Source organism: Meleagris gallopavo, chromosome 16 (assembly GCF_905368555.1).
Source record: "Meleagris gallopavo chromosome 16, MGAL_WU_HG_1.1, whole genome shotgun sequence".
NCBI lineage: Eukaryota > Metazoa > Chordata > Aves > Galliformes > Phasianidae > Meleagris > Meleagris gallopavo.
The window spans coordinates 11,910,788-11,938,335 of NC_139419.1; the positions used below are offsets into that span (position 1 = coordinate 11,910,788).

General features: G+C 39.2%; 1 protein-coding gene across 2 annotated transcripts in view; it reads left to right on the forward strand.

The window, feature by feature from the left end:
* The window catches only part of GTF3C1 (general transcription factor IIIC subunit 1), a 38,788-nt gene that overhangs the window by 3,730 nt on the left and 7,510 nt on the right, over positions 1-27,548 (forward strand). Inside the window, exons 6-30 of one of the 2 annotated variants that reach the window (XM_085237834.1) lie at positions 426-549; positions 4,649-4,804; positions 5,545-5,660; positions 7,036-7,360; positions 8,969-9,180; positions 9,897-10,033; positions 10,654-10,807; positions 11,233-11,336; positions 12,640-12,824; positions 13,060-13,323; positions 14,188-14,333; positions 14,756-14,853; positions 15,799-15,895; positions 16,628-16,805; positions 17,551-17,680; positions 18,232-18,367; positions 19,121-19,202; positions 19,758-19,943; positions 21,546-21,703; positions 21,839-21,981; positions 23,164-23,245; positions 23,893-24,005; positions 24,388-24,450; positions 26,341-26,434; positions 27,256-27,428. In XM_085237834.1, the coding sequence (XP_085093960.1) occupies positions 426-549; positions 4,649-4,804; positions 5,545-5,660; positions 7,036-7,360; positions 8,969-9,180; positions 9,897-10,033; positions 10,654-10,807; positions 11,233-11,336; positions 12,640-12,824; positions 13,060-13,323; positions 14,188-14,333; positions 14,756-14,853; positions 15,799-15,895; positions 16,628-16,805; positions 17,551-17,680; positions 18,232-18,367; positions 19,121-19,202; positions 19,758-19,943; positions 21,546-21,703; positions 21,839-21,981; positions 23,164-23,245; positions 23,893-24,005; positions 24,388-24,450; positions 26,341-26,434; positions 27,256-27,428 (3,656 nt within the window). Of the gene's footprint in view, positions 1-425; positions 550-4,648; positions 4,805-5,544; positions 5,661-7,035; positions 7,361-8,968; positions 9,181-9,896; positions 10,034-10,653; positions 10,808-11,232; positions 11,337-12,639; positions 12,825-13,059; positions 13,324-14,187; positions 14,334-14,755; positions 14,854-15,798; positions 15,896-16,627; positions 16,806-17,550; positions 17,681-18,231; positions 18,368-19,120; positions 19,203-19,757; positions 19,944-21,545; positions 21,704-21,838; positions 21,982-23,163; positions 23,246-23,892; positions 24,006-24,387; positions 24,451-26,340; positions 26,435-27,255; positions 27,429-27,548 lie in introns of those variants that run through there. The other variant, XM_085237835.1, reaches the window with a different exon arrangement.

The window sequence follows — 27,548 nt, forward strand, 5'->3', positions numbered from 1 at the left end:
ATTCTGTCTGCAACTTCAGAAAAGTTTTGCCACAGTAACAGACTTTTTGTGTCTACAGTCAATGTAGTTGTGCAATTCATTATATTTGATTGCTTCTGCTTGAGCATAAGGCAGGAAGGACTGAACAGAGTGCAGAAACCTCTCAAGCTCTGCCTTGCATACACACTAATAGACTTTTAACACCCTTTCTTGCTATCCTAACACAAAGCACTGTTTCAAAAAAGGCAATATGATGAACGTCTTTGATACTAATCACCAGGAGTATAGAGGCTTGTGATAGCAAAGGCTATAAAATTAGAGAAATCCTTGGTCTTGTTGGTTGTTTTTTTTTTCCCCCATTGTGAAGATCAACAGGTATTTCTGTGGAATTCCTGAAATTCAGAGTTCTGTCCTGCACTGCTTTTTGACATTTCTTTTTGCATTAGGGTCTCTGTGAGAGAACTTTCAAACGTCTCTATCAATATATGATGAATGCTGGCCTAGCCAAGGTAATATCCATCCCACTGCAAGAAATACAACCCAATGGAGGGCCTTACAAGACAAAGAAAGGTAACTGAACCATATTTTGCTTCCTGTGGTATAGTTATATCGATGCTGATCTCTGTGTAGGGTTCAAACCTTAAATTAAAGTACATTTAAGTACTTAATTGCAAAGAAAGTTTCTCAGATGAATGCATTAATAAAGCTAGAACAGTACAGCCCACTTGAATTAAGTATTTATTTGAACATTGTAAGAAATACATCCATCTTAAATGAAGGCAGGTTTGTTTGATAGATTAAGTAGTTTCAGAGGATCACATCTCCTAGTAAGATCATTCAAGCCAGTGAGGAGTAAAGGGGCAAAGAGCAGTCTGCTTACCTTTCAGGCTGGACATTGAACAACAACTCAAACTTGACAAAATGGTTTAAGAGGATATATAAAACAAATGACTAAATACTAAACTCCAGAAACAGGTCAATTCAGTTACAGCTTTTCCTTTATCACTTTTGATAAAAAGCATGAGAACGCAGTTTGTCTGGGAAGCCTTGCATCAAATTATGAAAGTAAGCTTTGGCAGCATTATGTAGGAATTCTTTCAGTAAGCTAGCTAGGTTATGATTACTATTAAAAAATAAATAAATAAATAATATATATATATATTTTTTTTTTTTCTACTGAGAGTGCAATGTATAAACTGCTTTGAATTCAAAGTGAAATAGGTTTGCAAGATCTTCATAGTTTCCAAACACATAATGGAAAGACAAAGAGAAGAGCTGCACGAAGAAAGGAAACAAACGAGAGCAGATCCTCTCAGGAAAAGATGCAGATAAAACTTGTGGTGGCAGTAACTATAAGAAGCAATGATACAGAATATGAGGGATAGTATCACTATTAGAATTAATATAATTGCTGAAGGAAATAAAAAACAAATCCTTACTTACAGGAAATCCTGAGAGGTAGATTTGCCAGATAAAATGGAAAATAGTTCTAAAAGATGAACAGGTTTTTCTTCAGAGATGCAGTGAACTGCTTTGAGAGCAGGGGGAATAGAATAGTTAGAATGCAAAACTAAACACCACAAATAAAACAATCCTCGTGAATAGAGAGTTGTAATGACAGAGAGACCAACACAGTGGGTAGGTATTACAAATAAAGGGAAAGGATTGCTCACCTTTCTCCAAGGATCTAGGCTCACAGAGGAAACAACACAGGAAGGGATCCGCAGAAAGAGGTCTTTTCACAGTAGCAGTCAGCCCTTAAATGGAGTTGAAAAGAGGTGCAGCCAGGCTCTACCCCTTCCAGTCTCACAGCTGAATTGCCTTCACCTGTGCTCCCAGGGCTGACCAGCTCTTTTCTCCAGGTGCTCTATCAGTAGTTCAGGCCGTGACACAACAGTTCCTATCCAGGAGTGGTCGTAAAGGAAGAGGGAGAAGAACCAGTAAAAAAATGTGAGAACACTGGGAGGACAGAAGTGTCAGTTACATGGAAGTGGATGTAGGCTCTTGATAACAAAAATTCCTGCAACTCTTTTAAGTCTAGGGAAAGGAATGTTCTGTGAAGGGAAACTGAGTTATAAACAAAGAAGAAGCAATAGCCAAAAGCAGATGCCACATCTAGCAGAGATCAGAGAGAAATCTCCCATATTGTACTGAATAAATAAGAAAATGCTTGAAGGAACTCTGATAGGGTCAGCTTTGGCCTGGAAAGATCAGTTGTCACAAAACATAAAGGTCCATCTTCATGGTGTAAGAATATCACAGATTTTATACACTAGAACTCAAGTAGTTCAGGGTTTCAGGAACACAGTGGAGATACTCAAAAGATGCTCAATAAGATACATGGAAAAATTGTCATCATACTTTGGCCCAGTATATGTTGTACTTAATGTACAAGGAATGTTTAAGGAAGCGTCTCAGCATAGGTGCATCGTATGACATTATACTTTTGGTTACACCATTTATCATAGAATCATAGAATGGCCTGTGTTGAAAAGGACCACAGTGACCATCCAGTTCCAACCCCCTGCTATGTGCAGATTACCAACCAGCAGCCCAGGCTGCCCAGAGCCACATCCAGCCTGGCCTTGAATGCCTGCAGGGATGGGGCATCCACAGCCTCCTTGGGCAACCTGTTCCAGTGCCTCACCATCCTCTGGGGAAAAACTTCCTCCTAATATCTAACCTAAACCACCTAAACAGCCGTTCCCCCCCTATTTATACACTCCCTTCAAGTATTGGAAGGCCACAATGAGGTCTCCCCAGAGCCCTCACTTTGTATTGCCACTGTAAAAAAAAATAAATAGATTCTCTCTTATGCTGACTTGGAGTACATTGTACCATGTTGTATTTGTGTATATGCTCTCATGTTAAATTGTGTTCAGCAGTGCTCTGCTGAGCTCAGTACATCTGCAAAGAAAACTGGTGACACCAGAACTACTGTAAAGAGATAGACATTATAATTGTTAATTAAACATCTGACTTCCAGAGTATTTATTTAAAAGAAGACACACATCCATTTATAAATGTGGCAGTACACAAAGCAGAAGACATTTTGTGTTGTCACAGATCAGTACAACAGCAGCTGCGTTTACTTCTTAACATTTCACCATGAAAAATGCCACCTGGTGAATTTTTGACTTGAGTGATAATTCCATCTTATGGATGTAAAAGCTAAAAATCCACAAAAATGCCCTAAAAAACACTAGATATTAAACTAGGATTAATTAATAATACCTAATTTTCATAAGAGTTCAAGATACTTTAATCTCTGGAGATATACAGGAAAGCAGATAGAAATGAAGCCACAGCATCTGCTATGGGAAGCACATTATCAAGCAGCAGGAGCTAAAGTAAAAGAAAAAAATGGTTGTTTTTTTGTTTTGTTTTGTTTTTGTTTTTTTTTCACGTGGAAATTAATGGAGTGTAGAAACAGGATGAGATAACAGTGCCTACAGCCCTACCAAGATGTCAGAGCTTTATTTCTATCTTAAGCAGTATCTGGCAGGGGAGGAATTCAGATGAGGAAAAATAATGGGATCAATGGGATCATCTGGCCTGGAGTTCAGTCACACGTTTAAGTTACTGTGGATTAACTTGGTGTCAGCTAGGCTTCAGTAAGTCATCATATATAAGCATAAAATAGAAATTCATTCATTGTAACCTCAATAATTTCAGCTAAAGCTTTTCACTCTGTATTTATAACAGCAGGACTCTGCCAGAGGAGTCAAGATGATTGTAGATATTCCCACCCACTGCTGCAGGATGAACTGGCTGCTTCTGCCATAGCTACTGAAGTGCCGCACCTGATCAGCTGGCATTGCACAGTGACACAGTTCTAGTTTACCTTAAACACTGATCTCTTGAATGCTTCAGCAGCAGCTAAATGACTCTGGTGGATCATCTTTGTATCAGGGAACTGCTAACACTGTGCTGAAGTTGTGTCCCCACTTTTGTGATATCCCAGAAGGATAAGCAGATGAAGAGTTACCTAAACACGTTAACTGAATGGTATATGTTGTCTTCTGGCTCATGGACAGCAGTGTGTCCTGTCCTCAAATAGCACAACCTGAAATTTTATGTCTGTTTTCATTGTGTGTATTCATAGCACACCACGAGTGTTTATTCTTTTCATAGTGATGTTGGAACTATACAAAACAGCTGTACATTTTAGTTATGCTCTAAAATCCTGATGGGGAACTAGGACTGTTCTATTTGTTCCTTTTCTTCAGCATGCTAGGTGTTTGGTAAATACTTCTTCTGTACTGCATGCATGCATATTTGTCATTATGTAGTTTGCATCTATAGAAGTAAAAAGGTGCTATGAATCTGTAGGGAGGGAGGAAAGAAGAGGACTTGCACATGGCAAGGGATCTCACAATCAAATCTATGTTCTGAAGATGTCATTCTGTGGCTCAGTACATCCAGAAACACATTGCACTGATTTGTTTTTACCATTCAAAGTTTTCCCATTATTGCAGCGTTTTTCATTGCTCTCACAAGTCACTGCACCAGGGAGTCTTAAAGTTACCATAGCCATGAACGTTTGGAGCACATCAGGAATGCTTCTAGTCAGTGTTTTGGCAGATTCATATATAGGGAAAAGCTGTTGCAAACATTTTCCTAGAAATAAGCAGTTGTGTTTGGTCTTTTCTTCCCCATATGTCCACAGGTACTGATGTCATGGTCCGTTGCCTTAAATTACTAAAAGAATTTCGGAAGAAAATGGAAGATTATCATGATGATGATGATGAAGAGATCACAAAAGTTGTTCAGCCTGTGGATATTGTTTGTGAAAGGGATATGCTCACCCAGGCTTATGAGCTAAGTAGGTGATGGAGTAGAGTATTTGTGTGTGCAGAACAGTTTATCTGTTACTTTTACAAGGACTAACAGAACTGTTCCCTTGATTTGCTTAATTCTGGAGTGCAAAAGATTCTTAACTTCATATTAAGCTAAATTACAGTATTGTGTGCTAAGGCTCTTAAAGTAACACATATGACATGCTGAAGATTTTTCCCATTGCCTTCATACTCCTTATATTTATAAAAGAAAGATACTGTGTTTTTTGTTTTTTTGTTTTTTTTTTAATTTGAAGTTTGATGCTTTCTATGCATCTACGTGTTTATTTTTCTTATGGAAAAGAACTTTATGTTCTGATCAGACTGGAGCTGTAGGCTTTCTGTAGGTGGTGGGGCAGTCATATCATCTCTTTGTATCTCAGATGTCTGTGTATCAGAGAAAAATATTTTCCTCCTACAGTGCTCTTGCTTTTAATATGAAACTAATTTTGAATCTCATTCTACTGGGATGCTACATTGCATTTTATGACAGTGTTTGCCTGTATTTTGCGTATGCCTCTGAAAATTACATAGTTAACAGCTAGCAGTGACTGTTAAGGATTATGTTCTGATGTTTGTTTCAAAATCAGGTAGCTCTTAAGATGAGTTTGCCTTAGTAATAGTTATGGAGAACAAATGTGAGCATATATATATAGATGTATGCGTATGCAATTGGGCCAGAGAATCTCTGTGAGGTATTTTCTGTTTTTTCTTTTGTCTGAAACAGTTGAAAGTAGAGGAACCAAAGGTATTTCTCAGGCAGAACTTCGGTTGGCTATGAATGTGGGGAAGCTGGAATCAAGGATGCTCTGTCGTCTTCTGGAGAGGTACAAAGTTGTCAAAGTAAGGTTAAAATAAAATAATTTCAATACTTATTGAAACTGAAAATTTAACTGTGGTCTCCGTGGTAATAAGTTACAACATATTACATCTCAAACAATAGAAACGGTCAGGATTTAAGAGCTGACATGGAAATAATTCTGATAAGATTGAGAAGATCATGACTTAGGAAAAGATATATAGCAGAAGTATTCAAAAAGCATTCAGTTGAAATTTGAACTTAAGGACTGGGGTAGGAAATGCATCTTGCATCCTGTTTGCTGTTTATACTGAGAGCACATTCTGGTGATCTACACTAATGGATGGGATTGTACCAGATGCAGCTTCACAGTACTCCAAAGTGACACTGTTCCCAGCACCATGGGGCAGATGTAGCCTCTAAAAAGTGGCAAGGCAGACAAATGGGCCTCAACCACTAAGCACACTTACTGTTATCCCTGGTAAGCTACTGTTTTTTGGGAACGTGTATTTTCTGAATACATTTTGGAAGTGAGCATAAATGTCTCACTCTAAGTAGCCATTTTGGTTCATTTTTGACTATGAGGCAACTTCTGTTTTGCAAGATTGGCTGCTTTCCTGGTCTTTACTGTAGGATTTTGTCAGAGATCCTCTATACATTTACAGTCATCAGTCTACTTGCATATTAAAACAGCATTAATTCTGTAAAAAAAAATCTGAACAAAAATACCCTTCCTCTATATATAGAGATTGTGGTAATTAAACTCCTTATTTCCAAATATTTCAATATTTTCTCATTTCATCAGGAGTATGACTTACAGATGAACAAATTCCTGCATGCAAACACCCACTCCTTTCCACAAAGGCAGGATAATTGCCATCTTCCTTCAGCAGAGAACTGTTTGCTAAGATCCTGTCATTTACTAAGAAGTCCTGTAGAATAAAAAACAAATGAACAGTGTAAATCATAGGAACAAACTGCAGAGAAATCTTCCCTCATTGATGGCTCATGTGGGTTTCCAGATGCTTTAAAGCACCTGGTGTGGTACCTAAAAGCACCTGGTTTCTACCTAAAAATGATTCATTCTATTAACTTCTACATTGCAGAATGACTTTCTGAAAAGATTTCTGTGTTAACTACATAAAATTTATTCTCCCCTAGAATTTTATACATCCCACATATTTTAGACATTTCATTCTAATACACAGATAATATAAATGTGTTTTTCAAACAGAGTGTTTCTTTTCTAAATGCTAAGGTTAGTCAACATTTTTGTTATTTAGAAAAAAAAACCTAAAAAGGACATGTTTTGATATGAGGGGAGAGCAGTTAGAAAAAATTTCCACTACTGATGCTGGAGAAGAGACTGCAAAAATGGAGCAGTAAGGAAGTGAAATAACGTTCCAACTTTTTTCATAGGGTTTTATGGAAGATGAAGGTCGGCAAAGGACAACCAAGTATATTTCATACATTTTTGCAGAGGAGAGTGATTTAAACCGTCAGTTTGAGAGAGAGAAGGCTAGGAGTGAGCAGCTAGCTACAGTTACTTTGGCTCTAGTGCCAGAAGATTCCCCACCACTAGAAGATACTTTCCCTGGAGAAGAGGACACTTTGGTCTCAGAGTCTGATAACGAAGAAGAAGTGAAATATGGCAAGAAGAGAGGAAAAGGTCAGAAGGCCAATTCAGGTTCTCTGTTAAAATCAAGCTCCCAAGATGCTATTCATCAGTCGACACCAGCTAAAGGTAGGTTGTGATTTTGAGATTTGCAAAGAGCCCTGCATTTTTCTTAAGGATCATTCTATTAAAAAATAAAAAAAAAGAAAAAGCTATTAGCTTCCATTAAGGTTTTTGGCCATATATTTATTCTTATTTGAGTATTTCTGTGCTTTTTTGCAGTTTTTTTTCCCCCCTCGAACTGATTGTATTTTATAATACTATTGATGTGGTGATCTCTGGAGGTTCTCAGAGTTGAAATATCCTCTGCTGTCTGTGTCTCAGACAACATTTCTGGTTAGCACCAATCACTGGGAAAATAAATCTGCTTCTCATTATTCTTGCGTTATTTCCCCCTGCAATGAAATGGGCTCACAGTCCTTGCTCCTTGGATACTCAGTTATTTTTCAGGTGGTGTAAGAGCTGAAATGATTTTGAAGAGGATCAGATAAATTTCCAAATGGCTACAAGAAAGGATACAAAACTATATAAGAGTGAGCACACTGGAGAGACCGTGCTTGCTAGCAGTCAGGTTGGCTTAGGCTGCTCACAGAAACATTGTCCTTAGGTAAATTTTGTATTTGCCTTGGATGTTCCCTGATGAACTGACAAGGCGTCTGTCACAGAATGTTTTTCAAAGTACCTGATGCTAACTCAGCCTGTGCCCATCAGAGAGCCATCTTGGTAGAGCTTTAGCTTTTGAAGTTTCTGAAGACTTCAGAAGGGATTTAAACAGATTTCACATTTCTTGAAACGTTTCATTTCTTCCTGAGAAGAAATGACTCTCATTAAAATGCATCATCATTTCTTTCCATTGGATACGCAGCTATCTTAGGTGCAGGAAAAAGAACAGAAGCTGACAGACCAGCAAATTAACTTCCTTTTTTAGTTAAACATTTTAAAAAAATATTTCCCCTTTAGCAACACTTTGTTTGTTTTTCAGTTGAAAAGGTATGGAATTGAGCTCTAGAGTCTGCATCAGTATGTGGACTAATGTATTTGACACAGCCTTCAAGCAATATGACTATACGTGGGCTAATACTGATTTCTTCTCTGAGATCTTATCTTGGGATGATTTAACCCACAACCTTACTCATCTAAGCTTATTCTAAAAAGAAAAATGTCTTCCTAAGCTAATTGCTTCATCTTTTTCTTGAGCTATTTGGAATATCCTAATGTGAAACTGCCAGCCTTTTGGGGTCATGTTTTAAAGAGGACGTGGTGGCTTATTTTACCTATTTGCATGTTCCTGGAGCAATACTAAATCTGCTCTGGAGCCAGAGAGGTCCCCTCAGGTTTCTGGCAGAACTTGAGTATCTCTGTGACTCTTCTTTCTTCAGACAGTGCTTTCTGGATAAGCTGATGTGGCCCCTTGTGGCCTTTGCTACGTGGAGAGAATTATTTGAAGACCACACTTTCAGAGTTCACTTTTTAATAAAAAAGAAACAGCTTTGCTTTGTACACTGAGTTGCAGTCATTCACAATCAAACCACAGCTTCCAGCAGAGTAGAATAGCATATGAAAAACGTAGCAGAATGTTTTTAAGTACAGTTACCCATGTGAATGGGGGAAGGCCTTTTATAGAGAGCTGAACATTTAGAAGAAACTGAGAGCATAACAAAACTGCTTTTAAACCAGGCTCGAAGCCAACAGCTGTGAAGTCCCTAGGGAAGAAGCTGCCTTCCCCTCCAATTCTTGAAGAACCTGATGAAGTCCCAGACAACTTTTCAGGGGAGAGTTCTACTCTGGAAACTGTCAAGCAGGAGTCCAGCCTTTCTACTTGTCCTCCTATCACTGATGAAGATGGAGATGTGGCTGTGATTGAGGAGGTCAGACTTGAAGATCCTAAGGTAAGATCACAGGTCTTAATGTTTTCCTTTTAGTATGGCTGTCTAAGCAAAGTCCTGCATATGTTCACAAGGCTAGCAGCTATAGTTTTTTTTTCAATTAGCTTATAGGATTTGTTATTATCTTTTAAAATTTCATTTTAAAGCATATTTGTATCTTCCTTGCATTATAGTTAATTATGAAAGAAAATTACTCCAGCAGATAGGGAGATGTCCAAAATACCATTCTGGGTTAGTTCCCTGGGTTTCTACACATTCCCCATTTGACTTAACGTGTCTTATTGCCTAATGTCTGCTGGTGCACCCAAGTAGTGCAGATTATCTGGTTTTTCTCCTCTAAAGGAGAAACACATGGGCTTCAGCATAAACACTTACAGCTGAGCAAGAGCATGAGACAAGAAACCTTTTTGAGGGACAGGATATGTTGGCTTGGACTCAGCACTATGTCAGCTCTCTAGGCAAAAACTTTCAATTAGCTTGGCTCAGAATACAGAATAGGCAGACAAAGTGAATCTAACTGCATGGAAGTCTTATTTTCTGCTATAGCTCCATACTAAGGGGAAATAAAAGATAATCCCCCAACTGACTTTTTTTTCCCTCAACTAAATCCATCAAAACCCTGAATGGCTGAGATGCTACTATATGATGAAACAACATTAGACTAAGGACATTTAATAGCTTATACGAAATATTTTTGTGCCCATGCTGTGCACTAAAAGATGTGTGACCAAAAGAAGGAAAAGCGTGCCAGGGCTGCAGCAGCTGAGCGATCTCGTGAAACGTACAGACTGCTGAAACGCCGAAATCTCATCGTGGAAGCTGTGCGAAACCTCCGGCTGATTGAAAGCTTGTTCACGTGAGTGATGGAAAGCAGTGTGCTTGGGGCCCGATGGGCTGTGGTAGCACAAGTAGTCCTCTGTGCCTTTTCTCTTGTTGGCTTTTCTCATCCCTAATAGTAATATAATTGCTAAGGACGCAGACATTGCAACAGGTTAGGGGGGAAGATTAGAATTAAACTGAATCTTTAAAATTTATCAGCTGTTTAGAAGCAATAATAGTGTTTTGCAGATCATTAAACAAGCAAAATTTTCAATGGTGTATGTTACATGAATAGAACAGGAATTTCTATTGAGATCGATTGGAATTACTCTAGAGATTAACAGTTTTTTCTCCTTTCATAGTATGCCAGTGCCTGGCCTCACATAAGAACAGCATTGTCGTAAGAATCACAGAATGGCCTGGTTGGAAAGGACCCACAATGATCATCTCATTTCAACCCCCCTGCTATGTGCAGGGTTGCCAACCACCAGACCAGGCTGCCCAGAGCCACATCCAGCCTGGCACAGAATAGCACTGTTCATCTAAAAGGATAAGCTTAATAACAGAAAATACAGATTAAGGCTGAGTTCTAGCAAACTGTCTAGGCAGTTTGTAGTATTTCTCAGCTTAAAGAGCTGTGTTTTTTGTATCTTGTAGGCTTCAGAAAATGGTCATGGATCAAGAGAAGCAAGAAGGTGTCTCCACTAAATGCTGTAAGAAGTCCATCATCCGATTGGTACAGAAGCTTTCACAAGAAGGACTCCTCCGAATCTATCGTACTACAGTCATTCAGGATGGCATTAGCAAAAAGGTGACTGCTCAAAACCTGGTGACAGAAGCAGCTTTTCTCATAACCTTTTTTATTTACTAAAGTATTTTGGGCCTTTTTACTGATATACAAGGAGAACTTTACTTTTTGTAGAAGAACCCACAAGTGAGCTGCCCTTTTGGGAAGTGTCCCAAACTAAGCTATTGTGAAAACCAGATTATTGGTTACTTTCAATTATTGTACTGCAGTTAATCATGATGAGTCCCTAGATCAATGTCTCTGCATTTCCCTTCTGAGAGGTTCTGTTGCTTCTCTCCCTGCACTGTCAGGCTACAGCACAATTATATTTAATCTCATTTTGACAACAAAGAATATGTGAGAAACTTTAAGTAAGCTTCTGATTTGAAACATAGAAAAGCTAGTATCTCCATTAATATCTCTTACTTGTTTTCTTCTTCTTTGAACAGGTAGAGTTTGTTGTTCATCCTTCAGTGAGTCCTAGTGACCCACTTGTAAGAAGTGCCATTGAGCAGGTGCGTTTCCGGATCTCCAATTCTAGCACAGCAAGCAGGCAAGTTTCACTGATGGTTTGTATGGTTTTTGGGGAAACTGGCTTATTACAACTTCATGTTTATTAAACACGAAGAGGATATAAATACAAATTAAACAAAAGAACTTCTAGCCTTCTCTTTAATAATAGAGAAATCAAAGCACAGAGAAGAAGCAGGTGCTGAATATCACCCAAAGACAGGAAAGAAGAACTCAACACTAATCCCTTGTTTTAGCTTCAAGTTCTTGGCTTCTCCATTCTCATTTTGCTTACATTTCAGAGAGACTTGTTTTGCATGCTGTCATGCACAGAATTTTGCCCTTCACAGAGGATGGAGCTTTCTTATGGGCAACACTAAGCTTCTTAATTATATGTCATTAGGTTAGTAGTGGATTTGGGACCTAAGTTAGGCCTATAATCTTAGTGCAGTATTTAGAGGAAACTTAGAGCTCACTGCAACAACAGACAGAGAAATATGGGAATTGTAGAGATCAGTGAGGAAGAAATTCCCACTCTGTTTCATTTGGGATTTAAGCAGAGAGCATAAGATTCATGACTTTGGACACAAAGCATACAAGAAGGACTATGACTCTCGTAATGCGATAATGTGATGGAAAACACAACAGTAGTAGCAGAGCGGCAAAGTCATAGGCTGCTGCAAATGAGAATAAGCCCAAATGCAGAATATACCCATAGATGCAGAAACAAAAGAAGAAAAATCTGCTTACCTTTGCAAGGCCTCAGGTATGCAGAGATCTCCAGTGAAAAACCTTCACTTCCACTGCCAACCTTTAAATGAGGGCAGGGAAGGGGTGGATTCTGGCTCCAGCCCTTCCAGTCACTCAATGCATTGCATGCACCTGAGCTTCCCTGGGCTGGCCCTGCCTTCCCACCAGGTACTCAATCACTGCTTCAAGCCATGATTTAGCATTTCCACTACAACTGGGTAGCCTCGTAAGGAAACTAATTCTTTAAGATGATATTCCAGTCCATTATTTACGATCTGTTGATGCATTCTTAAATGAAAATCACCTTTACCTTTTGTCTGAAAAGATTAAAATAAAAAACTTCATATCAAGATAGCAGAGTATTGTGCATGTTAAATTACACCACCCAGCTTATCTTTTCAAATAAGCCCATAAATGGACCTCTTTTTCTATCAAAGTGCTCTTATTCAGTGTAAGTGTTCAAGACAGTCTTCCTTTTCCAAAGAAACTTGCGTTTCTTTTAATTACCAGCTGCAGTGATGCCATCTCTCTCCAACTGAAGCAGACAATCATATCTTATCTAAGTTTTAACAAAGTGCTGTATGATTTTAATGCAGGGTAAAAGTTCCCCAGACACCATCATCCCAGGACCACGGTGAGGAAGAAAACCTGGGGCAAGAGGCATTCCCTGAGTCAGGAGATACACAAGAAAGCTCATGTAAAGATGAAAATAATAGTCGGGCAGAGAAAACTGATGAAAAAATGGGCATAACACAACTAAAAAACTATCACCCTGTTACAGGTACAAACTTTCTGTTTGCGCTCATCTTTCACTTTTCTATTTATTATTAATGATCCGATTCAGATGTTGGGCTCTCCTAAGATAGAAGTGGTTGGGTTTTTTTCTTCTCTTTTAGAGATGTCTTTGATTTCCCACCTTGCCTTCCAGTTTTCCTCACATCAGTTTTGCAGGGATAGCTATTTCTCCTGTTTTAATTCACTTTTTAATTCTTCTGGTACTTGATCTTTCCTCCCAGTTCCAGGACTCGGGCGTTTTCTTGGCTTTCTTCCCAAAATGCCCCGTTTAAGAATAGTCCACATGTTCCTCTGGTACTTAATTTATGGACACCCTTTAAATGGAACAGACCGAAAAAGAAATGGTGATGGTAAGAAAAAAGGCAGCAAACAAAGGCCGAGTGTGAATGAAGCCCAGGCAGATGGAACCGTACAAATCATGAAAATTGTGACAAATCCTGAAATTGCTGCACAGGACTCAGAAGTAGAATTGTCTAATCAAACAGGTAAGAAGTGGCCTACTTTCACTTCACTGCAGGCATTGTCAGGGTTCAGTGTAGTATTTCCATAACCATTTGGCAATATGATTTCAATGGCAACACATTAAGGTAGGAACATAATTGCTTGGGAAAAGTACTGAGAGATTATTAATGACTGGTTCTCAAGCTGAAAAGGATGTCATGCAGGAGCTTTACTTTATTTCTTAATGACTTACATAACAAAATAAAATAGGCTTAAATTATGGATGACAACAAGCTGGAAGGTTTGCTATTCCTAACTTGCAGGTTTTCAATTCCAGGTTGTCTTAATTTGGAGAAATGGTTTAGATTTTGTTTTATTATGTCTACACTGAGGCCACAGTTGCATAATTCATGCTTATACTAATGTACAGTATGTTGCCACCTTCTGTTTCTCATATAAAAAGAAATTGTCATACAGGATGCATGTCTTCCAAAGGGAAAACAGGTATTAGAGTTGGTTGATAAACTGTTCTTCATATACTACTAGAAAAGAATAAGAATTGGATGGGATATTTAGATTTTTAATATACTTACAGGATAGTTAAGTGTTGGAACAGATTATATTGGGAATTTATTGTAATAGTAGCTTTCATGCATCCTCTAAAGTGTCTATAAGCAAAGAAACAAGAGCAGACTATTGTTAATAGACTTAAATATGCTTTTCAAGAGTCCTTCCCAACGCTGAAAAATGTAAAAGTCCACTTCAAAAAAGGATGAAAAAATCCATGGGTTAGGTGATTTTCATAGGTAACTAAACAATGAAGTGCCAAAAGATTTCTACCAATAAAATTTCTAGTGTAAGAATTGTGTTGATGCTATCTGAATCTAAGCCAGTTGTCTCATTCCTAGTGTATGTGGATGAGACATCATGGATGCGCTACGTCCCTCCTCTGCCAGTTCACAGAGAGTTTGGATTTGGATGGGCTCTTGTTAGTGATATTCTTCTCTGCTTGCCTCTCTCACTCTTTGTTCAGATAGTGCAAGTGAGCTACAAGGTACAGTGCTTTATTTTTTTGTTGTTTCATAATTGGCTTAATTTAAAGTCTGATAATTCAGCTGTTCCTATGAGCAGTAACAGGTATCATCTTAGGCTATTTTAACAAAACCAGCCAGAAGAAAGTAGAAATTTTAATTCTTGATAGTCTCCTTTCCAAAAAAGCTAGCTGTTCAAACAGCTGTGTGAGAAATATGTATAGCTGTGTAACACTGCACATTCTGAAACTTGTATTTTACAAAGAGCTTTCTGTAACCTGAATCTTCCATCTGATAGTCTCGAATGGATAATGTTCAACCATTTCACAAAAGCAGTAACCTTTGCGTAAAAAATATTTGAATAAACAGCTCTGATGATATCAAAGCTTGATACTTTAAAGTGCAATTACATTTCGTATTTTGATTAACTAACAAATAATTTTAGGTTGATGGTCTGGAAGACTTTTTAAATGATCCAGTAAAAAAGCACACACTGATCAGATTTCTGCCAAGGTCAGTCCGACAGCAGCTTCTCTACAAAAGGTGAGCAGAGGAGTCAAAGAAAATGCCTCTAGGGAGGAAACAAGTGGTTGACTGTTTTCTCAGTTATTTCCTGTTTGTGTCAAAGAGAACTTTGTTACCCAAGACAAGGATCATCAATCTTCTAAGGGTAGCGTGCCAAACTATTTTTCTCTCCCAAATAGAAGGTAATAAGAAACTAATAAATGGCATTCATGCATGCTGTCAGGCAGTGTTTGAGAACTGGGAGGCACTGTCCTTCATAACTCATCAGCAGGATGTTATTTCTGTTCAAAACACTCCTCACTGCTGTGAAATTCAAAATTTAATAGAGTCTAAATGATGCTGTCCTTCATAAATCTTTTAAAAGGTGCCACATTACTTAGCTCATGCCTCTTGTACGTAGCATTCAGTTTCTGCTTATGTGCTCTCACTGGCATGTCTGCCATTGTTTGCCATTCCTCATCTAGAAGGTTCAGAAATAGAGGTGAGGTTGCAGATGTAAAGGGGAAGCAGCTTAAGGGAAACTCATTTAGGTACATGGAATTAATAGCGCTGTTAGTTTCAGTGCATATTTGTTAATACAAAATCAGAATCAAACAGAATCATTAAGGTTGCAAACATCAGTTTCCTGAGGAAATCATGGCCAAAGGCATGGATTTGGATGGTTGGAGACTTGTACAATGTTTCCCAAATCTGCAAGCATGTCATCTGGGAGTGAATAGTATTGGACAGTATCAATTGTCAAGACTTGTCTTCAGCTAAGGCCTGTAACCTTTCTGCTTTCCAAGTTTTCTGTGAACTGACAACTCAGAGAAAATACGGCTTCAGAAACTCCAAAGCCTGGTATTTCAGAAAAGCAGCTGCTCTCCTGAAACTTGAGGTTGCTGTATGAAAATTGCACGTTTTCTGGTATCGTTGTTTCTGTCTTCATGAATGCTAATTGTAATGCTTCTAATGTCGCTGCAGGAGGTACATCTTTTCAGTGGTAGAAAACCTTCAAAGGTTGTGTTATATGGGGCTGATACAGTTTGGCCCAACAGAGAAGTTTCAAGAGAAAGATCAGGTAATCTTCTGAAAATTTAACCATTATTCTTAATGATATTGGCTCAATGAAACAAACGAAAGATTTGGGGGATTGCAGATACCTACTAATGTTTCAGACATACATACAGACCTTCAGTTCAACTGTATTTGAGGTTGCTCTTTCTCTGGATCTTTTGGCTTTCTTTGGAAAGATACTGTTCAGATGTATAATGCTGAAAGTTGCAGTAAATAATGACTTGGGAGTTTGCAGACTGGCAGCATTGTATGAGAAATGAGTGTGCCACATTCTTGTTCATTAAGGTGTTGGATGCCTCACACGCAGAATAAAGTCCTTTATCATAATAAAATAAAAACATTCATGAGCATCTTTTTTGTAAGTAAAGAGCACATACAAAGGCAGAGGCAGTCCCTATGTAATTTTATAAGATAGATAAATATGCCTCCAAATGAGAGGTTGTAGGAAGTAGTCACTCTCTGTGGAAACTTGGAATAGTCCTACGCACAAGGGGGAAAAGAAATCATTCTAAATCTGTTAGAGAAATTCCTGGATCATTGGTAAAGGAGGTTTGGAAATACAACGCAATACAGTGGATGTTGGTGTCTTTAAACAGTATTGGAGTATTGGCTCAAAACAGCAAAGACTGAGATAATTCTGATCATTCCTAATTCCTGTGCTATATTAAATGCTGTGTTCTGTAAGTTCTGCTATTTCATTGATCTCTATCAGTCTGAAACACACTGTATTTAACAGGTGTTTGTGTATATGAAGAGAAATGCTGTGATTGTTGATACCACAATCTGTGACCCCCACTATAACTTGGCTCAGAGCAGCCGCCCATTTGAGAGACGTTTGTACGTCCTGAACACCATGCAGGACGTGGAGAACTTCTGGTTTGATCTGCAGTGTGTCTGCCTTAACACACCATTGGGTATGATATAACTTACCTTCTCACCACCTTTGCTGTTTATTCTGCTTATACCATGATTGCTCTGTTTTTCCTTAAACTTGATACAGGCTCTGTTTTGTAATTGCCAGCGTTTTGTTCTCTTATCTGCTCCCCTGCTGCACCAAAATAAGCTAAAACTTAGAGTTCTGTCCTTTTAACTCTATGAAAGTTGAGAACTACAAACTCTACACTTAAAATTTTCAGCGTTAGAGGAAAAATTATTGCAGTTATATTAGAAATAACAAACGTGATAACAGCCCTGTTAGATTTCAGTCCAGCTATAAAAAAAAAAACCTTTTTGAAAATAGTAGTCACCATCCTCCACTAGTTCAAACAGAATTTTCTCTTGATTATAAATGTGTTGCTAAACCTTCTAGCAAACAGCCTGAGTGAGCTGGGAAGCAAAGGGAGTTTTGCACCTTGCTTTTTCAGTTTGTTTTCACGTTTGGTCCTTTTTCAATAGGATGTACAGCTACAGCAGGTGTAACATAAAACATAATGGAGGGATGAGATTCTGTTTCTGATGACACCCTTAGTTAGTTTAGTGCTTTGTACTCAGAATTAGCTGGAGCACCATGGACTCTGCAAGGAGGTGAGAAGCAGCTCAAACATGAGTGCTGTTTGGGCCATCAGTGAGAGCAGTACTTCGCCATAGCAGAGGGGATTAAAGTTAGATTGAAGCCTGACTCCTCATCCTGATACTCAAAACCATTTGTGTGTTGTGCAGGAGTCGTCCGCTGCCCTCGTTCAAAGAAAAGTAATCCTCAAGAGGAGGAGGCTGCACTGGCAATGGAGCAACAGTCAGCAGTGGATAAGCACAACCTGGAACGGAAATGTGCCATGTTGGAATATACCACGTATGTCTGCTTCATGCTTGTGTCACTGATGAACTTGTCCATCAAATGGTAACCAGCCCACTTCCCAGTACTACATGGTAACAAATCTCTTCCAGTGGGATATCTTGGTTTTGACTGGAAATAGCTGCAACACCAGATTTTGGATTTAATGAATGGTGTAATGTTTTCATGAACAAAAAGCTTGACTGAATCCATATTTTCATAGTAGCCTGTTGTGTCCTGAGAAAGTTTCTCATCTGAGCAGGTATTGCCAGTAGTTCTGTGCTATGAACGATAACGATTATGTCTGATGTGAGCATTGGAGCTTAGTTAACAATAATGAAAGTGATTCAGGTATCATTTTTAAACATGAAATATCAGGCATGAGTGCTTAATGGATAAGCCTTGCTGTTACTCTACTTCTGGAAGAGAGTTAAAGGAGGGAGCTTTTTGTCCCCTTCTTTCCCAACCAGAGGGAAGATAAGAGGTGAGCTCTGCACACACATGACTTGGAGAATGCTTTCTCAGCTGCTTTTACCAAATAATTACTGTTTTGTTACTCTGTCTCTTAGAGGCAGCCGAGAAGTGGTTGATGATGGAACTATCCCTGGGGATGGGCTAGGAGCTGCAGGTCTGGATTCCAGCTTTTACGGGCATTTAAAACGCAATTGGATCTGGACAAGCTACATCATCAATAAAACTAAGAAGGTACTATCTCATACTTCAATGATTGTTGCAGATTTTTGTTCACTTAAGGATTGACACACTGATTGCAAAATGTTACGTTCTGGGCCACAAGCACACATTGCCAGTTTATGTTGTATTTTCATCCACCAGTGCTCCCAGGTCCCCTGCAGGATTGTTTTCAGTCCATAATAAAATAATCCTGGAAAGCCCAGCCCATAAAAATGGCCATCACAGCTCTGGCTAATGTCCTGTCTCTGATGGCTGCCAATAAAAGTTTGGTTGGAAAGGTTGTAAGAGGAAGGGATATCTATAGTATGATCTCCCTAAATTAATGTTCTGAGCAGACAGTGCTGGAATACTGCAAGTAGGGCTTGAGGCCTTTCAGATTCCGGGGCCTTTTCATCCAGCATTAGCTTGTACAATTGATTTTTGGACATGTTTAGATCTTTGGTATCCACAACTTCATGCAGTGAAAAGTTTCAAAGACTTACTGTGTGCCACTACTTCCTCTTAAAGACCTTAAGCTCCCTAATAATTATAGTAAGTGATTTACTGAAATTCAAACCTTCATAATCAAGTGGTCATTTTAGAATAAAACTAGAGCCATTCAAACGTGGTAGTAAGACGACAAATGAATTTTTCATTGTAGCCATAGATCTTTCTGTGGTTTGTTCTGAAAACTTATTTATACTGCTCAAAGGAATTATTTATAGTGATGATAACACTGCTGCACTCCATTTGCATATCAACTTTTTAGAAGATGTATTGTTCTAGGAAAATACAGTTTCTGAGAACAGACTGACAGTAAGACTCCAAACCTTCTTGACCAAACACCCTCTTCCACTCAGTACTGGAGGTAAGGTGGTGATTCTGGTGGGGCTGTGATGTGCTGACTTAGTGACTTTGTCACACTCCATATCAATTACATGGGTTATTTCCATCTCCTTGCAGTAACCTAGGATGCTCCTGGGGCATTATAATCAATAAGAAAATAATTTCCTTTCCTGTTACTGAGTATCAGGAACAGTATTTTTTGTCTTCTGTAATGTGCAGTTTGCAGATCATCCAGAGGGACTCAAAAAGAAAATGTACTGTTAAAATTGCATAGCCTTGTATCTAAGCTAAATAGGAAAAAATGCTTCAGGTTGAATATAAAAAGCTCAGTTCAGTTCCCTTGTGCTCTCCCACTGTACTGGAGATTTAATAATTGCTTGATGATTCCATATTTATGTGGGATTTTATTCTGTTTAAGCTGCTGAGAAGTAGCATGAAATACCACGTTGACTGAAAAGGGCACATTGGAAAGAGCTTGTCTTCAAATACAGAGAAACTGGCACTTGCTTTTTATACCTTAGTACTGGAGAATGTAATTGCTATAAAGATTGATTACCTTAATCACATGTCATCTTAGGTAATAAAATTAACATTTTGGGAGAATCAAAGGTAGGACCCGAGTCTGTTGTCCAGAAAAAGGAATGTATTGAAATAAGTCAAGAAGCTACCCAGGATCGAAACAAACGAGTGAGAGGTGGAAAGAACCAAAAGAGGAAGAGGCTTAAGAAAGACACAGGAAAGACAACAAAGAAGAAGAAGAAAGGTAAGTAACCAGCACATACCACCAAGAGGAAGCATTCTTTTTAATGCCTCTCCCTAATGTGGTTTCCTTTAGTAAAGGTGATGTGACAGACAGTGTGCAAAATGGAAATTTACAGGCCAGCTCTCTGGTTTGCCACTTCTAGAGAAAAGGTTCAGAAGCTTGCTCTAACTGCTAAATATGTGTGAATCCTGACTGTGCTACTGTAAATGCTAAAGAAATTCTAATTGTGCCTTAGGCAGATGAACTTACTGCAATTCAGTAATACCCTCAGACAGCTGCCTTAGAGCATCATGCCATTAAGAACCTTTAGGTAATCTGTTTGCTACCTACAGGCTTGTTTTCTCATTTCTGGACAAGGTATTAATGCATTTACTTCGTCAACTGCTGCTGTGCAGTTCTTCCTGATTTAAGTTTTCTTTCTTATAATCTCAACTTTGGAATTGTTCCTAGCCCTATAATCCTCATCTTCCTCTTAGGAATTCACATCCAGACAGATAAACACCACTTAATCCATTTCATGTCTGTGCATATTTAGACTGCTCCTTGTTTCAGAGGTTGTATCTCACAATAAGCTACCCTGATACAATCAGTTTTTCACTTTCACTATCAGACATTCTATCTTACTTTAATCTTAATGAGGTTGAGATAAAAGACAGCAACAGTAGAGAAAGCTTTTTTATCATCTGAATTGGCTGGGATGTCAGAGGGAAGTTCTTTACAGAGAGAGTGGTGAGGTGCTGGAACAGCTGCCCAGAGAGGCTGTGGATCCCCGTCCATCTCTGGAGGTGTTCAAGGCCAGGTTGGATGGGGCCCTGGGCAGCCTGGGCTGGTATTGAATGGGGAGGTTGGTGGCCCTGCATGTGGCAGGGGGTTGGAGCTTCATCATCCTTGAGGTCCCCTCCAGCCCTGGCCATTCTGTGGAAGCTATTGGTGAGAACTGAAAGCTGTTGCTTTTCCATTCTTTCTCATCCTCGTCATAGTGAGCACCTTTTCCTTCTGCAGCTTGAAAAGTCATGCTGTATTGTGCTTATAGTGATAAGAATCATTGTTTTTATCCTTTTCAATATAAAATATAGTTGTCATGTTTTGGATTACTCCTCAGATATCTTTTGAAAGCAAGTTATTCTATTTCCTATTTTCAAGCAGCACCTAGTCCTAAGAAAAATTCAGTGTAAATTAAAACAAAATGAGATCTGGGGAAAGAAAATTGTTGTTCTGCTTAAAACACCTGCTTGTTGTACAAGTTGTACATTATAACATTTACCATGCATATACCAGTCAAGTTCTGTGGAATTCTTTAGCCCATTTATCCCATGATTGAAGCTGATTTTCAAAGCAGTGAGGGCACATTTAGCCCAGTAATTCTCTAGTTTTGGCTTTTGTCCTTGGAGCTGCCTTTATATTGAAAGCATTCAAGGCCAGGCTGGATGTGGCTCAGGGCAGCCTGGTCTAGTGGTCGGCAGCCCTGCCCACCGCTGGGGAGCTGAAACTAGACTTTCAAGACCATCCTTTTCAACTCAGGCCATTCTATGATTGCCTGTGGTAGAAGTTTGAATTCATTGAAATACCAAGTGCTGAGTTATCTTTTTCTTGATTGGTTAGAAGAAAAACCTGTAGAAAAAAGCAAAAGGCTGCGCTACCACGATGAAGCTGACCAGAGTGCCCTGCAGAGAATGACACGTCTGCGTGTCACCTGGACTGTGCAGGAGGACATCTTACTCATGCTGTGCCGAATTGCTAGTCACGTGCTAAATGCAAAGGTATTCACCAGCATCTCTGTTTCATGTCTGTGCACTGAACACATTTCTTTGGTGCTTGGAAATCTTCTGCTTCACAACCATCGCTTGTGTCCATAGAAGCTGAAGTTTAACTCTGAATTTTTTTGCTCTTTGTAGGTAAAAGGGCCCTTTGTTCCGTGGCAAGTAGTTCGGGATATCATGCATGCCAGTTTTGAGGAGTCCCTCGATAAAACTTCCCATTCTGTTGGACGAAGAGCTCGTTACATTGTCAGAAATCCCCAGACCTATCTTAACTACAAGTAAGAAAGTTTCTGTCTACGTTCTCAGTATAAGCTAAATTCTCCTGAAATTAAGGGCCACGTTCCTCCCATGTCTGTCTTGTTTCATGGAAATATCAACTCCTAATTTTCTGCATGCAGAATGCTATCAAACGTGTCCTTTCACTGGGAAGGGTTTATCAAAGGCATAAAGAATAGTACAAGAAATAGCACGTGGCTATATATGAATCCATTGTGCAATTGCATCTTCAGAGTCCTGCACACCTCTGATATTAGTTGGTGCTCTGTCTACTTACTATTCCCTCTCCCGTAACTTCCAAGAGTGATGCCATATAATTGAAAAATCAGAGATAAATGAAAGGCACAATCAGATAGAAATGGATTATATGAAAAGATTGACTGAATGAACTTATTCATGTCGCTGAAAAAGAGAACTAAGGGGAGATATTAAAGAACCATAAAATAATGTAATATATTCATGCTATTAAGGGGGGGAGCAGCTACTTAACCAACATAAGAATTGGGTCCATCACATAAAAACCATGGCCAGCAGTTTCCAAGCAGTGGTGGTTTTCAGTGCAACACAGCTGAGTTTAGAACTCCTTGACACAAGTGTCAAGGTGTTACTCTGTGCACCACCTCGTCATCCATCTTCCCAGTCTGTGTTCTGTTGGTGTCTGTTACAGGAGGACACTGACTGAAATGAAAATTTGGCTTGCTCCATTGCAATTGTACCTTTGTTCTTAAGATAGAAATTCCACAAAACCATGAAAGGAAGTCACAGATTACGTGTCTTGATAGATCCTTAGAAATGTTTGTAATTGCTTTTTTTTCCAAGCTAGGAAAAAAATGTGAGCATATCAGACGGTATCCAGTTGTACTGTCTGCAGATTTTCAGCCAGACAGATGTGTGCAGAAGAACAAGTTGAATCTGATTTGGGTTATCAGCGTGATTGTCAGATAGCTCTTACTAGAGGTATAGGGATACGAAAGACCAGTGAGAAGTGGCTCTCTTACACTTACATGTAAGTAATGCAGTAGCAAAATGAGCAGTTGGTTTGCTTGCATTGACAGTGATGGGATGTTGATAAGTTAGGCAGAATATTTCCATTCATTCTGTTTTTCAACTGAAGTTATTTTCTCTGAGCAGTATCAAATTGAGAAGGCTTCAACCAGTGACACCTTCAATTTTATCTACTGCAGAGTTTGCCTTGCTGAAGTTTACCAAGATAAAGCCCTCATTGATGAATTCATGAATAGAGAAAATAACTATGAAGAACCACAGGTAGGAGGGAAACAATCTGAAAGGTCATAGAGTGCTGAAGTAGCTTGTGTTACTGAGTACTTGCACTGTTTCAATTACTGTGATTTGCTTTCTTATCTCTCCTTTGTACTCTTTGCTATGTTTAAAAATAGCATCATTGTAAAAGTGCAGCATCATTGCTGTTTTTGCAGTGAGATGGACACGGACAGCCTTCCAAAGACACATCAACAAAGCAACAAAACCCACACTTTTTCAGTGTGTTTGTTTCTCAGTACCCATGACTGAGCATCCATATGCACCGATTTTTTTTTTAATCCTCTCTGCCTCCTTTTTACCTGAAGAAGAGAACATTTTTGCTCAGTAACATAATATTTTTGATCCAATTGCCTGCTGAAATATTGTCTCTGCATGTATGGGTAAATGAAGGATTGTAGGCACATTTTATGATGCTTGATTTGATTAGTTAAAAGTTTTGAGCTTCTACTGGCTTAAATCAATCTCAACTTCAAACTGAAAAGCTGTTACATACTATTGTCTGTTGGTCTGTTTCTCTGACTTGATAATTCAACACTTTGCTATTTCTACTGCATTCTTCTGTGAGCACTTCAGAAGTAGAGCATCTTTTCCTGCTCTGAGAAATGGTAACATTTTTCTTCTTGCTTTTAAAGGTTTGTGCAGCAGAGTTCAAGCAGTTTGTGGAAAGACTGAAAGCAAAATTCAGTTCAACTCTGGGAAACCCCAAGTTAGAGATTCCTGATACTTTGCAGGAGCTCTTTGCCAGGTATTTTAGTGACAGTGGTTTTTGACTCTACAAAGGCAGACAGCGTGGGCAGTTCAGAGTACACACGTACATTACTGATATCCTCTCTTAACCTTGTGTGTTACAGAAGTGCTGTAGATCATAACTGCAAGCCCACAATTTCAGTAAAATACCAAGTGTGTACAATTCTGCAGTGTCTGCTGTGTGTGTATTTCTTCTCTAACACAGTGAGAGCTACTGGAGCTACTGGGGAGCTACTGTATTGTTACAGTGACCAATGGTCAACTTCTGCATTTCACAGTTGATATAAATTAAAGACCTCCTTATAATAGAGATCAGCACAAGGCACACTGCTTCACATTACTTCTGCTACAGCACTTTTTTTTCCCCTTCCCTTGGCTAGATTTCGAGTTATGGCAATTGGAGAAGACACAAACCAAACCACAAAAGAAGACAGCCTTAATAGGTAAGGAACAGCAATACCATTTTTTTCCACTACAACTCCCAGCCCTCAGATCTGTGAAAGACTGTAATGCTATAGCATGATGAAAGTACAGCAATAATAGCAGGGTGGTACAAACCTAGGCTGTAGGAAACGAGAAGAAGCCCCAGTACAGCAGCTATGGATACAAAAGCAAAAGAAGAAAATCTGCTTACCTTTGAAGGGTCACAGGTATGCAGAGATCTCCAGCAAGAAACCTCCCACCTCCACTGCTAGCCTTTAAATGAGGGCTGGGAAGGGGTGGATCCTGGCTCAATCCCTTCTGGTTATTCAGAAGGGTTACTCAGCATGCACCTGAGCTCCCCTGGGTTGGCCCTGCCTTCCCCCCAGGTGCTCCATCACTGCTTCAGGCCACGACTTACTATTTCTACTACAAAGGCATATCTATAGTCTTCTAATTCCATTTGTCTTTCAGCTGTTTGGGGTTGATTTGTTGTTTTTCCAATGTAAAACTTTTTTAGAAGAAAAGTACACTTGCAAGGCTGCAGGGATTTCTAGCATGGATTTGATGAATGAATGAGCTGACAGCAGGAATGACCTCCTTCAAATTTCCCCATTAGGAAAATAAAATTTTCAGCATATATGTGATTTTTATCTCCGAAATCTTCTTTGCCCCTCAAAAGAAATTTATTTCACTTACAGTCCTTGCCAGATCTTAGGAAGTAGTTAGAACATTGCAAAGTGTATGGCTTGAACCACTTATTGAGCATCTGGGAAGGGACCCGGTCAGCCCTGGGTGAAGGCAACTCAGCTGTGAGACTGAAGGGGTAGAGCCTGGCTGCACCTCTCTTAGACCTCACTTAAGGGCTGACTGCCACAGGGGGAGAATCTCTGGTTGGAAATCTGGAGTTTTCACTGCCAGCCTAGATTTTCAGAGCACTTGTCCTTTGTGGTACCGTCCTGTTGTGCTGATCCCTTTGCCATTATGTCTCCTGTATCATCATTTTTCTGCATTGATATTACATGAAATATTTCAAGAATTATCTGTAGTTCTGAGAACACTGTGCAGAAGAGGTGCCTGAAAGCTGTAGAACATGAGGGACGTGTTTTTCAGTTCAGGTTAATACTTCTGATTTCTTTCCCAGAGCCAAATGCAGATTGTCTGTTAAAAAGCAGCATCTGTTCCTAAATAGAAGTAATAGGCATGGAGAAGGAAAACTAAGATTGAAATATTTAAATATTTATACCTGCCCTCAACAATTAAAATTTTATACCCAAAAGACTTTTTCTACATGAGTAGTTTAGTTCTCTGATCTCTGAGGTGATGTTTGTTACTTGTGTTGGCAAGAAAGAGAGAGTTGTGTAAGTCTTATCAGTCAGAGAATTGCATGACTTCTTGGAAGCTTAGCATAAGACTTGAGTAGGAACTGCTTGATAAAAGAGTCAGGGAGGGGGAAGAAGTAGTTGCAGGTAGCTCTCACTGGTACCCAGGCTGTCTCCTAGGATTAGAATTCTGTTGTGTGGGGTGCTGTACAAAGCCAGCACTGAAGACCTGAGATACTTGTCTCATAAATGTTTACCATTTGGATATTCCGAACTAAAAATTCACAATAGTCCATAATTCTGGTCGTGTTACCATTTTGACAGCATTTTTTTGTACCTTAAGAAGAGATGGTATCAAAGAGAACTTTGATATTTGGACCGATCCAGAAATTCAGGGTGGAAGGTTGAGGGAAATATAATAGGCTCTTTTACATTCATAATTCTCAGCTGGAGAGATCTCAGACCTTTATGCATCTATTTCAAAGGAGCAGGTGATTCAGTTTACTTATTGTGCTAATGTAACAGTCTAGTACCTCAAGCACAAAAATCATGATTAAAACCATTGTTCTTTTTCTTGCTTTTTTCTTTCAGTGTCTATGATATTCATTTCCTAGTGCTACAGAACCTTATACAGAGCACTTTGGCACTCTCAGATAACCAGATGAAATCTTGCCAGTCATTTCAGGTACAAAATCTAGACCAGTCTTTACTGGTCATACAGACCTAAAGAGCTTCTCCTTAACTTGATATACCCCTTTTTCAAATGGGAGACAAGAAACCCAGAAACTTAGATTTGTATCCTTTCTGTGAAGATTATCTCTTCTGCTTTTAAGAAATTATATATTCTATGCAGCTTTTCAGAATGTTGCTTTCATTCAGAGGAGGAGATTGCAAAATGCGAAGTTGAAAGCTGTATGAAATGAACTTCATATGCATTCCAGTGGGTCACGATTTAGTGCCCACCTGAGCAGCTGGAATGATGCTCTGGAGGAGATACCACAAAGAGAGACCCAGTGTCCAGCTGACAGGTGTTGGTCAGCCTCTCCTCCAGCACCAAGGGCCACCAAAATGCATCATCTGTCACTGAAGCATTTCAAAAAATAAAGTTAGAAGTTCGGAAGAAGTTCAATATCTTAATATTTTATCAGCAGATAAGTGGGGAGCCCGAGAAGTCAAGTTCATGGAGGCATGTGTGCCTGGTAAAATGATGGGAAGAATCTATCCAGACATGGTGCAAATGAGTATTTTTCCTATCTCTTTTTGGTGGGAGACTGATCCCATTTTGACTTTCAAGTATTCTCTAGTATTTAGTTATTTTAATTGGCATCTGCTGCGGAAAGCCTGGAAGCCAATAAAAGAAATAAATGATGAGTTAAATGAATTTGTATGTGTCATTTACTTTCTGACTTGTAGCTCCGTGTTCATTCAGTTAATAGAAACCTCAAGTAAGGAGACCTAACATTGGATTCAGAGCTAACGCTGCCTTTCACATTGGTGTTTCTGCAGACATTTCGTTTGTACCGCGAGTACCGGGATGACATCCTTGTGAAGGCTTTCCTGGAGTGCCAGAAGAGAAGCCTGGTCAACCGTCGTCGTGTAAACCATACGCTGGGCCCAAAGAAAAGCCGGGCTCTGCCTTTTGTAGCCATGTCCTACCAGCTGTCCCAGAGTTACTACAGGTGGGTGTCAGGTCATGCGTATGCGTGAGCACATAGAAGAACTGGCATGGGAGAGAGAATACAGGTGAAGTATGTGCAGCAAAGAACCTGACCTGAAGTTGAAGAGATGACAGATTTGTG